Consider the following 15510-nt stretch of genomic DNA (forward strand, 5'->3'; position numbering starts at 1 on the left):
TGAGCTGTCAAGTGTTGGTAGCAGGGGCGCATGGCACCCAAGGGTTGGGTGGGGCAGTTGGGACGCAAAAAGACCTCTCAGCTTTTTCCCCTTTTAGAAAAACCAGAACAGCCTAACAACAGTTACTATATTAACCTACGAGTGAAAGCCACGTGGCTTCCATCATCTTCGTTGGGTCGGCGCTTTAAGAAATAATCAAATGATTAAACCAATAATTAATTAATATAATAACTAAATGAATTATTATTTCTTTGTGGGGGTCATAATTTGGCAACAGCTGGAGACTGGGGCAGAGCTCACCACTCAACACGTTTTCCATGGCCGTTCCTTCTCAACTCTCCTCTCTATCTTCTCTCTCCCCTCCGTCCACTTCTGCTCCTTCTCCTCCTCCTCCTCCTCCTCCTCCTCTGCAAATTCACCGCCGAAGGCGAATTGCTTTCAGATTCCGAGCTTCTCATACTTCTTCTTTGGGCTCTTCGTCGAATCCAGCGGGGCCCAAAGTCGTGGTCACCAGAGAACGCGGCAAGAACGGCAAGCTCATCAGAGCTCTGGTATTTTTTTTTTCCTCCCTCTCTATCCCTCACATTATGAACTTATTTTTTATTTTTTTTATTTTCTTGAGATTTCTTGATTTTGCGTTTCTTTTGAATTTCGCAATGGCCTATCGATGCTATGGATGAGTCTGCTAGTCTTGTTCTCCTTGTTTATTAAGAATAGTTTGTGGGCTTATATTTTGAGCTTGGCTTGTGTTTTAATTTTGCACATTAGGTTTTCGATTGTATGTGTAAAAAAGAACGCTGCATTCTCACCTATGTGCTCCTCTTTTATCTAGTTAGTACATTCTTGGCTTTCTGATCAGAATTCTTGGCTATGTGTTCAAGCTCATCAGCTACATGTACGGGTGGAACTGATATTACATTTGGAGAGAGCAATTTTCATCATTTTAAAGAATATTCGTTAGGCTACATTTGTTTCACTTTCTACGAAAAAACGCAAGAAGAAACAAAAAGGGCAAGAACTGATATTTATTGCCACTATTGGGCTATGGAGAGAAAGTAAAAAGAAATTAATAGGATGTTGGAGAATTGTGCCTCTTTTTATTGTTAATAAATTATAATCTACTGTCTGTCTATGTCTTGATCATTTTGAAGATAACACTTTGGTGGGCCATGGCGAAGAATTTTCTATTTTCTTAGTTCTCTTCTTCCCATTTCCATTCGGTAATCTGATAGTGGCAGAATTAGAAAGTTAAAGATTTTTTTTCTTTTTTTTTTCCTCAACGTTGAAAAATAATTGTGTTAAAAACTAGATGTTCTTGAAGCATATTATTTTTACTATTTTCCTTTTAATATTTCTTTTATAAGTAAATTTACGTTTGGATAGTGTAGGTGTATAATGTTTGATAATACCTCTATTCAAAGGATAATGATTTTCTGTTTGATGATAATGAAGTAGGTGGAAATCCCCCCACTCCCCTCCAAAAGAATAAGAAAAGCCCAATTTCCCATTTTATTAAATCCCTATTTCAAATCTGTTGCTAATCTGTTTTGTCTTTACTGCCACTCATTCACAACTGCTAATCTGTTACATACTTCAAGCCACTCAGTAAAATGGATACAGCCCCTGGCATTTTACTTCCGTTCGCCAATGCTTTGGACTATTGATTTTTTTTTTTTTTTAATAGATAAAAGAGATTTTATTCATAGTAAATAGGCATAGCCCAAGTACACAAGTGGTATACAAGATAAGTACAATCTAAAGCAGAAACAGTACTAAGGAAAAGCATTACAAATGTTGATATCCCTCAAAAGACTATTGATGCATGAATGTGTTGTCTTTCTTCCTCTAACCTAACCTATCATATTTTTTTCCTTTTCATCTCCATTCTCTAAATGCTAGTTATCCCAACTATATATTTACCTACCAAAAAAAAAAAAAAAAGGATCATCAGAACTCTTAAGTAGAATCTAAGCAATATTATATTAAACCTTTTCCAGTACTACAAATATTTTATGAACCTGCATGATGTTGCCTAGGTGATAATTTTTCTCTTGTTTTGTTTGCCATGTCCTTTGAAAGAGCTTTCATCCAATTTTTTGGGTACTGTGCGCACTCATGTTTCCAGCGGAGACATGTTTTGGTATCTCCACCTCTAGGAAACATGTTGTAGTGGGATCCTTGGTGCATGGGTACTCAAATATATCTTTGAATTAAGATTATATTTCTAATGCCGAGTACAGGCTAAACATGGAATTAACTGTCTGGAGCTTCCCCTCATTCAGCATACACAGGGGCCTGATATGGGTAGGCTTTCATCCGTATTAAGTGGTAAGCTCGTTTTCTTTGTGGTCTAGCTTGTTGGTGGTATGGGATGGTTTTTTAGTGTAGGTGCAAGTGATTCCATTATACCAGGGACGATTGTTATGAACTGCCCTGTGCTTACACAATGATGATCATAGTCACTCTCTCTTTTGCCATTGAAGCATGTATGAGTAGCTAGAATTAACTGGCGTACTATGCATTTTAGTTGACGGAACCCTCTGTTTGTTTAGTCCACCGTAAATCCCAGGGCTTAACCCTATAGTATTGGTTAGAGCTCTATCTAGCTTTATAGGGATAGGACTATCTTCTCTTCTATTTGACCTGGTGTAGAAAGCTCCCCCATAACTCAAATCATATAACTCAGCATTATCGCTGCGGAGACAAAACTCATCCATCCAGCTGGGCTGCACGGTTGACCCCCCAATATTTTCATTTTGCTTTCTAATAGCATTCAAGTCATTTTGTTGTCAAGCCTGGATCAGGCTGGTCTTTGAATATGAAATGAGACATGGGTAGCACAGTATCTTTTGTACTAGGTAGTAGGGTCCACTACCTTGACTTGATTTTTTTTTTCTATTTTTTAAACTTGAACATACTTTTCTTTTTTGTTTTTATCGCAGCAGATACACCATTTGATTGGATTGTCATAACTTCCCCTGAGGCTGGGTCAGTCTTTCTGGAGGCATGGAAGTAAGGGTTAGAGCTTGTTGACTGTACTCTTGACATATTTTATATAGCTATTTTCTCCTGCATTCTTTTTTCTGGAAATTGAAACTGGAGTTTTAGTTTGTGGTTTAAACATGTCTTTTTTTTTTTTCCGTCAATCTGCTTGTCATCCTTAATCCTAGGACATGCATGCAATATTTTCTCTTTTGACTAAATTGTCATCTCTTCTATTTATGCATGCAGTATTTGGCTTTCTAAATTTTTTTTCCTTACACCTGACTTGACAAAACTCTTATCTGATTTTTGTTTTTCCATGCACACACAATTGTGTGCACCCCACGTAGATATATATTATTTGGAAACTGGATAGCATGCTTGAAGACTTTGCATTATGGATTCTTTCTGTAGCTTATGACCAAATTAAATAACTAATAGAACATATCAAATCAAATAATCCCCATACTTATAAAAAAATAAAATAAAAAATCCCCATAATTGGATGCAAAGTACAATCTGCACAATTTTGTTTTGTTTTGTTTTTTGTTTTTTTCCCCAAAATTCAGTATGCCCAAAACAGAAACTGTAACACATAATCTAATTTCTGAAAACGTTACTTCTTTTTAATAAATTAAGCATTTGGGATAATTTCTTTCTGTTCTTTCTTTCCCCCTTTTAAAACTTGGCAAAATGATAAACTTGATCTTAATTTAAAACTTTAGGGCGGCTGGGACCCCAAATGTTAATGTAGGTGTTGTTGGAGCTGGTACGGCGAGCGTTTTTGACGACGTGATGCAGTTCTCCAATCGATCACTCAATGTTGCCTTTGCACCCTCAAAAGGTATTTGTTCATGCGTTTGCAGGTTTGCACTTACATATAGACACATTTTTAATGCCTGTTTTTCTTGTTTGGTCATTAGAGCAAAAAATGAACAGAATAAGGGCACATGAGAATCATATCTGTTGAGCAGTCAAGGGTGTTATGATATAAGAATCTTCATAATCAGGATGCAGTAAGCTTGAAACATTTCAGATTGATGAATAAATCAGAGGGTTACATATTAACGAGTCTCTCAGCTTATGTTGAGGAGAAAATTAATTTCAGTTTGTTTAGTGGGGTTGGCTTTGTTACATTTGGGGTTATTTCTTGAGTCATCTCACACACACATGAACCCGTGCACTATTCACACACAGGCATACATAAATATATGTCTTTGGAGTAATAATGTGATTCTCTTTTTGAAAAACGCCATTGAAAAACCATCCGGACCCGAAGCCTTATCCCTTGCCATTCCTCTAACCACATCGAGAATTTCATCCTCTTCAAAAGCTCTCTCCAACCATTCTACACTTGCCTGATCAATATAGTAAAAAAACAGTCCATCAAGCTTTGGTCTTCATGAATATTCTTCTCTAAACAACTTCTCATAAAAATTGACAATGTGATCCTTAATGACAATGATGTTTTTACCATCATGAAGAACCTCAATTGCATTATTTCTTCGATGAAAGTTTACCGTACGGTGAAAAGATTTCATGTACTTGTCACCTTCCTTCAGCCAAAGGACCTAGGATTTCTGTCTCCAAGAGATTTCCTCCATTAAAGTGATCTTCTCTAAATCATCCACCACCACTTTTTTTTCTCTCCAATTCCTCACTGGATAAGTCCCCCAACAGCTCCCTTTCCTCCAAACTTTGCAACTACTGCATCAAAAGTTTCTTTTATTTTCTGTGTCCCCAAACTCCTCAACATTCTACTTCAAATCTGTTTTTAATGCTTTAAGTTTACCAGCCAGTATAAAGCTCGGAGTACCATAAAAAGAGTACAAAGACCACCACATTCTCACCCTATCCACAAACCCTTAATCTCCAACCACATATTTTCATGAATTTTATACATTGATGAAATTTGAGAAAAGTTTCAATGCTACATTTATAGCACTTATTCCCAAAAAGGTAGAGGCTGTGGAGATGCGCGATTTTCGGCCTATTAGTTTGGTGAAGGGGGTATACAAGATAATCTCTACAATATTGGCTAATTGTATGAGTGGCGTGTTGGGAAATATTATATCGAAATCTCAAAATGCCTTTGTAAGAGGGAGAGGAATTCTTGATTCGGTATTAATTGCTAATGAGTCTGTGGACGGCAGAATTAAGGCCTTGTTTGTTTACCTAAACCTAAATTATCTCATCTCATCTTATCTCATCTCATCATTACAATTTTTTTAATCTCCACACAAAATATAATAAACAATTCAATTTTTTCGAATTCCAAAATGAAACTAACATTAAAAAATTATATTATGACAATATTTTATTCAACTTTCAACAAACATCACATCTCATCTCATCTGAACTGCATAACCAAATGATGCCTAAATCATATGAATCTAGAATTTTGATTAAATTGGACATGGAAAAAGTGTATGACCATGTTAGCTGGGATTTTCTCTTGTATTTTCTTGGGAGGTATGGTTTTCGAGAGAAATGGTGAATGTGGATCAAACATTGCATTTTGATGTCGAGATTTTCCATTTTGGTGAATGGCACTCTGGTTGGGTTTTTCAATAGTTCACGTGGTTTGAGACAAGGAGATCCATTATCTCATTTTCTTTTCATCCTTGTCATGGATGCATTGAGTAGAATGTTGGAAGCGGCGGTAGAAGGAAGGTACTTGGTGGGTTATGAGGTGGGCAATGAGGAACGGCATAGCATGAAATTATCTCATATTCTTTTGGCCGATGACACATTGATTTTCAGTGAGCCCACTCAAGAACATATTCTATCTTTGAGAGCATTGTTGTTATGTTTGAAGCTGTCTCGGGTCTTAGGATTAACCTAAACAAGTCTGAAATTGTACTGGTGGGTGCCGTAGGTAATATTTCAGATTTGGCTAATATTTTAGTGTAAGATTGCTTCACTGCCGCTGAAGTATCTTGGTCTTCCCTTGGGGGCTCCTCACAAATCTGTTTTGATATGGGATGGGGTTATTGAGAAGGTTGGGTGGATGGAAAAAGTTATATTTGTCTAAAGGGGGAAGAATTACTTTGATAAATAATACGTTGTCTAATCTTCCTATGTATTTTCTTTCACTTTTCCCTTTACTGGCTGGGGTTGCTAGTAGAATTGAGAATATTTATCGTAATTTCTTATGGGGAGGAATAGGAGAGGAAAACAAGTTTCATTTGGTTAGTTGGAATAAAGTTTGTCAACCGGTTTCTTGTGGAGAATTGGGGGTGAGAAATTTGAGGTTGTTTAATAACACACTCCTTGGAAAATGGCTTTGGAGATATCATGAAGAGAGAGATGCTTTATGGAAGAATATTGTTGCTGTTAAATATGGGAGTGGGTGGGGGAATTGGTGCTCTAGTGAAGTTAGAGAAGCATATGGGGTGAGTTTATGGAAGGTGTTAGTAAAGGTTGGGGGGAGTTTTCTATTAACTTTAAGGTGGGGGAAGGGAAGAGGATTCTCTTTTGGCATGACATTTGGTGTGGGAAATCAGCTCTTAAATCAGAGTTTCCATCTCTTTACAGGATTGCAAGGGATCAAAATGTTGCTGTGGCAGATTACCTTCAATGTACAGATAATAATATTCTATGAAATGTTGACTTTATTAGAGATGCAAATGACTGTAAAGTGATTGTTGTTTCAGATTTTCTGGGAAGATTTTATTACTCAAAAGTGATGCAGGGAAGAGAGGACAGGCTATTGTGGGATCATGATGGAAATTTCAGGTTTTCAGCCAGTTCTTTTTATAAGCTGCTTAATTGTCATTTTGGCTGTGTTTTCCCCTGGAAAAGCATTTGGAGGGTGAAGGTACCTACTGAGGTGGTGTTCTTCAGTTCGGTGGTTGCTCTAGGGAAAGTATTGACTACGGATAACCTTAGAAAATGTGGTTTGTGTATAGTTGATTGGTGTGTCATGTGCAAGAAGAATGGTGAATCTGTAAATAATCATTTTTTACATTGTGAGGTGGCAAAGTCTTTGTGGAATGAGGTTATTGGTTGGAAAGGTTTATATTGGGTGATGCCTAAGGAAATTGTGGATCTCCTTGCATGTTGGCGTGGTTTTGAGGCAAGGAAATGTGCTGCTGCCAGATGGAGAATGATTCCTTTGTGTTTAACGTGGTGCTTATGGCTGGAAAGGAATGGGAGATGTTTTGAAGACTGAGCGTTCTTTTGAAGATCTTCATTATTTTTTCTTTTCTACTTTAGTTTCTGGGCTAGGATCTTTGTAAGGAATGGTGATAATGTACTGAATCTGTGTCTGTTGTAGTTTCTTGCTTTCTAGTATCTAGAACGTATTTCCTTTGTATACTTTCTGTGTACTTAGGCTGTGCCTATTCTTGGTAATAAAATTTTTATTAATTGTCAAAAAAAATAATGTGATTCTCTTTTGAGTCTGCATCATTAGTAACTTGATTTACTGTTTATAATAATTTTTTCATCTAATAATTAATCGTTCAGGGAAATGATTGTAGTTTCGCTCTGCTAAGCATCAAAATGGCAATTGTTTGTTTCTAAAAATTTGCTCTCTCCAGCGACAGGTAAGGTTCTGGCTTCTGAGCTTCCAAAGAATGGGCTAAATTGCAGAGTCTTATATCCTGCTTCTGCAAAAGCTAGCAATGAGATTGGTATATGAAATGTTCCTTTTATATGCTTTTCTTTACATCGTGGCCATCTAAATACTAAAATTCGTTCTCCTAAATATCATGATATATTTGTTATTTGATGAGACTACTTTGTACAACGAATCTGGTTGGTTTGCATTGTAATTCATGTGAAGTGCTAGGTTTTTGTTTTGATAATTTTATTGCATGAACAATAGGCATAGCCCAAGTATGCAGGAAGTATACATGGAAAATGCCTAGCAACCACTAGAAAGTAGATAAAGATACAAGCAAATTATGAAAGCTAGTACCATTACAAACATTAACAGAAGCCCAAGAAAGTAAGGTGTTGAAAACAAATCTCTTCAACTGGTCCAAGGAACGCTCTTGATCTTCAAAACACCTACCATTTCTCTCCATCCAAAGACACCACATGATACAATGAGGAATCCTTTTCCACACTGTAGCAATTCGAATATTAGCCCGAAGGCCACTCCAACATCTGAAAATATCCATTACCCATCTAGGCATTACCTATGCCACACCAGTCCGGTTGAAGATCTCATCCCTTAAAACCCTGGCCACCTCACAATGTAACCGACCACAGTTTCCCCATTTTTCTCACACAAATAGCACCAATCCAAAATGATAATACAATCCAAAAGCTAGGTTAGATGGCTGTAGTGTGTGATGAAGCAATTGATGGGATGTAGTGCCCTGAAGAAATTCAGGACCTACGAAATGCATAAAAAATGTTAAGACAATTTGATATAGGTTTTCTTTGGGCTGCTTGCCATTTGCAAAAGCTATTTCAGCTCAAACCCATCGAGAAATCCACTCAAAGATCCTAAGAACAATTGTGAAAGATGCTGTAAGAATTTTTTGATGGGTAAGATAGAGATTTTTTATTCCATACGTTATTTCTTTGGGCATTGGCTATTGTATTGGATGGGACCTGTTTTAATGATTTCTTTGTTGCTTTTTTTAGTTCTTAGGTTGTAATTAGGTGTTTTCTCTTGTACATTGCCTATGTACTTGGGCTATGCCTATTTACGTGGTTTAGTAAATTTCTTTTTAAGTCTTTCTATAAGGCTCTCACCCCAGAGTCCAACTCTCTCTTCCCTTGGAGAAAGATCTGGAACCACAAGGCACCTCCAAAAGCCTCTTTCTTTGTCTGGACAGCCTCCCTGGGAAAGATCCTTACCACGGATAATCTAAGGAAAAGAAGGATCATTATCGCAGACTGGTGTTGTATGTGTAAAGAAGGGGGAGAGTCGGTAAATCATCTTCTGTTACATTGTGATGTAGCAAGGACTCTATGGAACGACGTGTTTGCTCGATTGGCACTGGCTTGGGTGATGCCGAAAACTGTGGAGGCAGCGTTGGCCAGCTGGCCTAGCATAAGAGGTAGTCAACCGATTAAAGCAATGTGGAAGATGATACCTATTTGCATCTTATGGAGTTTGTGGGGGGAGCGTAATGAGCGGACTTTCGAAGACAAGGAAAGATCTATAGAGGAGCTTAAGTTCTTGTTTTTTAGAACTCTTTGTAGTTGGGCCATTGCTGTAGATTTTAATGGCATGGCCCTTCGGGATTTCCTAGCCTCTAATGTGCTCACTTAGGTGGGACATTAGAGTTGTAATACAGGCTTTTGCCATTCTTTGATCAATAAAATTTATTTATTTATCAAAAAAAAAAGTAAATTTCTTTTTACCAATCAAAAAAGAAAGTATGAAAAATACTGTTACAGTAGTACACAAGAAGTATACAAGACATTGCCTAACAAACAAAAGGACAAAGAGTAAAAGGTTCTTGAAAGTAGAAACAGAGAGAGCAACACTATCTTATCCAATGAAAAAGGGTGAGTAGAATGGAAGACTGAGCTTAATCACTGATTTTCCGCAATTTTAATTGTGTTTGTTTGTTTCTCTCTATAGACATCATATTACACATCATGGATTAAACTTCCACATAGGTGCACACTTATGGTTACCAAATTGCTCTTTCCAACTTGTTAGGAACTCTTATCATCCTAAAAGGCATCACCTAAACTATCCCAAAGAGGCCGATTAATCACTATCATGCCCTGCTCTGTCAGGTTGTCCAAGGTAAGATCTTCACTATGGCCACTGTCCAAGTAAAAAAAGCTACTTTAGGTGGTGCTTTATTTCTTGAAATGAGTTTCCAAGGAAAAGGAGTCTTGTCACGAGTACATAGCACATTGTAGAAGATTTTACTTCAAACACTTTCCTACGTGGGGCCAAAACCAATTTATCTTCATCAATTTGACCCACCCTGCACGTGTATAGTCTGTCAAAGAAGGATGAAAAGAGATCCATCTCCCAATCATTAACTTCCCTATTAATGGTTACACCTCATTGACTAGAGATGTATAAACTGATAAAGATTTTGACACATAAGCATCCTTGTTGCAAGCAATTTTGAATCACTTTGGGAAGGAACTCTTCAAGGTTTGATCACCATACCACAATTTTTGCCAGAAGTGAATCTTGGACCAATCACCCATCTCAAATATAGGCAAACGGGAGAAGTCCCCCTTAGCTCTTCTAATATTCTTTCAAAGATGAATCATAAAAGGCATCCTTATCTTTTGTGAGCACCAACTTCCTCCTATAGTTTCATACTTTGTGTCAATTAGTACCCTTCAAAGGCTCTCTCTTTCGTAGGCATAACACCACAGCCCACTTCCCCGATAGGGCTTGGTTAAAGAGAATTAAGTCTCGCAACCCTTCAAGTGGTGAAGGCCTTGGTTTTTGGGTATCACTCCCTTCAAGGTTCAAGGTTCAACACTTAATGGGTATAAACAATCCTTTGGGGCCACACCCCTTGGTGAAAAGCCAACGATTTAACCAGTTTCGTGTAGGGAAACTTCTAAGGGTGTGGTGCATGGGACCGGAGTTTACTTTGAAGGGATGGGTCCTTGGAGAGGTTCCCTGACATCCCAAAAAAAAAGAAAAAAAAAAAAAAAAAAAAGAAAAAGAAAAAAAAGGTCTCACAACCCTAATCTGCCTTCTTCAATCGGTGAAGATACCTTGGACCAATTCACACCTCTTCAGAGGTGCTGTGTGAATCATCTAGAGAAAAGGTTAGAAAAATATAAAGATGAAAATTTTCAGCACTCTGTATGTTTGGATGGCTGCTCACAATAGCTCCCAACTCTCTAGCTTTCTAGCTTTTGAACACTTTCGCTTTTTTCTTCTTGTTTTGCTAGTTGGGTGTATCCTTCTGTATACTCCCTGTTCACTAGGTTTGCATCCCCTTGCATGTTCAATAAAATTACGTTACTCTTCAATCACATCATCAATAAACAACATTTTGTTGCAGTACTGTTTAGCCCTGGTGATGACTTAATTTTTATTTTGTGCGCAGCATTGGAGATATGTTGCTTTTACAATTTTATACTGTTCTAACCCAGCCTCTGTAGTCAAGATAAGAATAGTGGTTTTGTGATATATGATAAGATCCATTTCCCCCTCACTACAGTTTAATATCACTAGGTAGTAATTTCCCGGAAGCCTCTTGTGGAGTTCGTTAATTTGAATGCCAATTTAGCATTCATGGTCAGGTCTGTTTTATTAACAAGTTTGATTTGCCACATTCAGGCAGTTGGGGATTTTCTCATATGGATGAATCTCCTTCAAATATTGTATCTCGTAGGAACATGTATTAGCCTGAGCTTAATAGTTTATATTATTCATAGATCATAATTTCGCATCCAGCAACATGCTTGAAGTTCACCATCTTTGCCTTTATACTTGGCCAAAGCTTGGGAAATAATATTAATCAACCATTATGTTTTATTTGCTGCAGAGGAAGGCTTGTCTAATCGTGGATTTGAGGTCACAAGGCTAAATACATATACAACGGTAAAGTATTTAAAATGGTGGTGTAGCTGTGGGTCTTTGCTTCTCTCTATTCATGTATTAAAACTTGTATTGACATATTGCAATTAAAAAACATTAAAAATAAACATGTCTTATCATTGGCTTGCTACCAGTACTTCTCCATTAAAGACTTTTCCTCTATTGATTTAATTTTGATGCAACTGAGAAAATATCCCTACTGTAAATTATAATGTAAAATCTGTATTTTTCCATATTCTGTCACACATGCTGATATCAACTTGTCTATATTAACCTTTGCTTGTTAGAAATCTAGTATGCTTCTGATAACCGATTATCTAACTGGGACTGCAGTTGGATGAATCATAATTTGCGATGTTCTCTCATATTCAATCCTTTAGTTCAATCACATGCCTTAATTTTCACCTTACAGTCTCAGAGTCAGATAGTTCCCCCTTTGTAGGGATTGCATCAACCAGATTGAATTTATGATTTCTGATGTGGTTATAGTCAATTCAGATTCTGAGCATTTTGCTTGTTTTTCTAAAGTGCTTGATTGTTGTGGCTTCCATTATGTATCATGAATTACTAAACTAATTAGTCTGAGACAGTCTCCATCATTATGTTTTGTTTATATGACATCATTTTCGCCAGCTGTTTTTTTTTTTTTTTTTCTTGTGGTTCTTGACCCATCATTTGATATGGTTTCTTCCAGGTACAAGTCCAGGATGTTGACCAAATGCTTTTACAGGAGGCACTTTCTACTCCTGTTGTTGCAGTCGCTTCACCTTCTTCGATTCGGTGTGTAATTGGTTTTATTTTATCTTATTTTATGTGATATTTGATTACTTTCCTAAGTTACATGGAATGGTTTGACATGGATTTGACCTTTTTTCACTTGTCATTAGTGGTCTTTTTTCCTGCAATTGAGGACATTTTGGATTAAGTTGCCTCTGTGCCACCAAATCTTCCATTTCATACATTTATTTACCACCTAGATGGAGTTTTAAGTCAACTTTATAGTCACACCACTTATACTAGGGGTCAATGGGGCACCTTATATTTATTTTTCTTGTTTGGGCTACCTAGATTGATCAGAGGGTTTTGGTGAGGAAGTTTTAGATCATGTACTTAGTTCATAAATCTTATTTAGTTTGTATATCTCCATTGCAACAGTGCCTGGGTCAAACTTATTAGCGATTCACAGTCATGGAACAATTCAGTTGCCTGTATTGGTGAGACAACTGCTTTGGCTGCAAAAAGATTAGGCCTACAAAATGTGTACTACCCAGCGCAACCAGGCCTTGAAGGGTAATGTTCACTTTCTTTACCTATTTTCTGGAAGATCTACCTTATGCCAGTATCTTTTTTTACATAAGTTCGCAATTATAAACCCTTTATGCCGAGCGATGCTGAACTAGCTTGTGTTGCAATTCTATTTTGTGAACTTAGGGAAAATAGGCTTCTTTTTCAAATGTGCTTAATTGGAATTAGAATGTCTATTGTAAGGTTTGACTGCTGGTTGTGGCTGATTCTTTTTATTTAAGGGGTATTTGTTTTCATTATCATTTTATAATGTGTTAAGGAGGGGGAAAATACACGTCATTGATTTCGTTATACTGACTATTATTTCCATTAATTGTGAATTGGCTGTTAATGTTGGCGTTTGTTACTAGCTTCTCATAACAAAAAATGTTTATGTAAAGCTATTGATGAGAAGATAATCTAAGCCACATCTGGGTCTATACTGCAAAATGACTAGTCAATGGGACAAGTAAAGCCCCTAAGTATCATTATAAGAGCAAGAACCTTTCCTTTCCAAGTAATGTGGGATCCCATCCACCACCTATACTCACTTAGTATGGGATATCACAGTTAAATGAACGAGATCCATCCAAAATGTAAACCCATGATGATGGAGATAACGCTTAAATATCTGGAGGTAGTGAGACTGACTTAGCTAGGAATTTTTTGAGGTACTCTAGCTAAATGGGGTTATCTATATCATTGGGTGGTGGATTTATGGAAGTTATTTTTTATGTTCTGGGGTGAACATCTTAATTGAGAATCTGTTTTGATGAATATAACTAGTTGTATTCCAAATGAGTTAGTTTCACATTCCTAATTTAGCGAAGTCAATTGGCAGGTGGGTTGATAGCATCCTTGAAGCTTTGGGATCACATGATCAGCTCTAGAAGGTCATGTTACCAAGGTACGTTTTTTTTCCCTTTTTCTCTTCCAGTGTTTTAGTCATAATTATTTTAGTTGTTTCCTTTCAGTTTTTACCAAGGGTTTTGCAAATTGACGAGGAGGTAACAAGTTCAGATGATGGCAGGGCCCCATAGATGCAAAAATTAGCGGCTCATGTGTAAACAAGGCATGAAAGGAAGATGAAGTTCTTAGAAGCAGCATGGCAGAAAGGGGTAAGATCTTCGACACCCTGAAGAGATCATATCCAGTTGCCATGGCATCTTTTTAAGGCTAGTCAAGTGGATATCCTGATGCAGAAATCTTTTCTTTTTTGTATTAAAGCCAACATCAGGTGTGCAACTCTATTGACAATGAATAAAATTTTTTGTACTCATATATAAAATAATGACTATTAGTAGAAATTGCTTTTAGGATAAAGTGGCGAGTATTGTCTGCTCATAAATTATGCTGTATCATAGCTTTCATCATTAAAATTCGTTGTACACAATTTGTTAGAGAAGAAGCCTTTTACTTTCACTATTATGCTTTGTGCCATGCCTTGCTTAAGTTTTGCTGTCCATACCTTCCTAAATGACTCGTTTGAATCCTTCTTAATATGCATGATTCAGTGAGGTTTATAGCTGGGGTCATTTTTAATATTGGGTTGATCAAATAAAGTTTAGGTCAAGTTGCGTCTTCATCCTCCGATTATTATGTGGTGGCGGGTGAGTTCACAATTCTTTGTAATGGTGTATTGTCTTTTTGTTTGCAATGCCTTATTAGCTATTGCTGTAGGTTTGGAATTTGTCAAAAGTTACCTGTTCAAGTACCTCTCAATGATGAAGCAGCATAGGTGCATCAATAAGAGTCAGTTGAGGACTGGAACTACAAGTTGTGGGTTGGGCAATTTTGATAGGTTTGAGATTTTCGAAATTTGGTGTGGAGTGAGGATGAATGCAGGTTTGGTTTTACAATTTCAGGCCTGTTTTGAGCTTGGATGGAAGAATTGTATACATTATATTTGCATGTGGTTTGGCTGTGTCTGATTATGAAAAATCTGGTTTAGCCATATAGTGCATAATCATTTTATATAGGTTAGGCTATCAGGGCTAGAATGTTTAATCTATGTAGTGTGTTTGGATCTGCACGCACGGAATTGAGTGATTAAAATGTTTTTTTTAATCGTAGTTCATGGAATATCTTGACTGGTGGTGTTGGGAGGATTTGAAATTTGGAGTTTCTAAAATTAGAGATTTCTCAGTAACATGGTAGGGTTTTGGATTCTTTGATATGGATAAATGTATATAAATATAGTGAATGGATCTGATTTAATATGTGTAAATCATATATATGTCAAATGTACCTGTATTAGCTGAATTCAAGCATTCCCGATCTGCAATCCACTGAAGCTTGCAGAGAAGCCTTGGTGAGTCTTCTAGTATATGCATCCGAGTCATATTGGTATATGTCATAAACCCAAGGAAACTTCACAAGAAGCACAATGCAATGCCTTTGAAGTTTGATTACAGTTTGTATTATGTTCGTATTCTTTGCGAATGACTGGCATAGATAGCTTTCTCTGGTTATAAAGAAACCGTGGGTTGTGTTATGAGCCCTGAGGCTTGTGTTTGTCGCCAGCTTTGCCATAGTCGGAGAAACTGGCTGAAAAGAAAACTCCAGCTGGGGATTCTAGAAAGATAACATTTGCCATTACTATTTCAGACAGACAATATTAGGAATGAAAGAGGAAAAGGATGGGAGAGAAAATGCTCAATGATCATGGGTAGAGAAGAATTTGCTTACGGTTGATCAAGGCATGATTATTTCGGAACTGTGTTTTCTCATCACTCTCATGACTCTCG

General features: G+C 37.1%; 1 protein-coding gene across 9 annotated transcripts; it reads left to right on the forward strand.

The window, feature by feature from the left end:
* Positions 1-220: 220 nt before the first annotated feature.
* LOC122299428 (uroporphyrinogen-III synthase, chloroplastic) lies at positions 221-14191 on the forward strand. Of its 9 annotated transcripts, none has more exons than XM_043109704.1 (10): positions 246-551; positions 2241-2328; positions 2943-3012; positions 3708-3826; positions 7527-7619; positions 11427-11482; positions 12174-12259; positions 12635-12769; positions 13605-13670; positions 13724-14191. In XM_043109704.1, exons 1-9 carry the CDS (start codon positions 318-320, stop codon positions 13651-13653), a joined length of 930 nt encoding a protein of 309 aa, XP_042965638.1. In that variant the 5' UTR covers positions 246-317; the 3' UTR covers positions 13654-13670; positions 13724-14191. The 9 variants fall into 9 exon arrangements, with proteins under 9 accessions (XP_042965642.1, XP_042965644.1, XP_042965645.1 ...); XM_043109705.1 differs by having other exon boundaries at positions 13784-14191; XM_043109709.1 differs by having other exon boundaries at positions 7533-7619; positions 13794-14191.
* Positions 14192-15510: the final 1319 nt, after the last annotated feature.

This window comes from Carya illinoinensis, chromosome 16 (assembly GCF_018687715.1).
Source record: "Carya illinoinensis cultivar Pawnee chromosome 16, C.illinoinensisPawnee_v1, whole genome shotgun sequence".
Classification (NCBI taxonomy): Eukaryota; Viridiplantae; Streptophyta; class Magnoliopsida; order Fagales; family Juglandaceae; genus Carya; species Carya illinoinensis.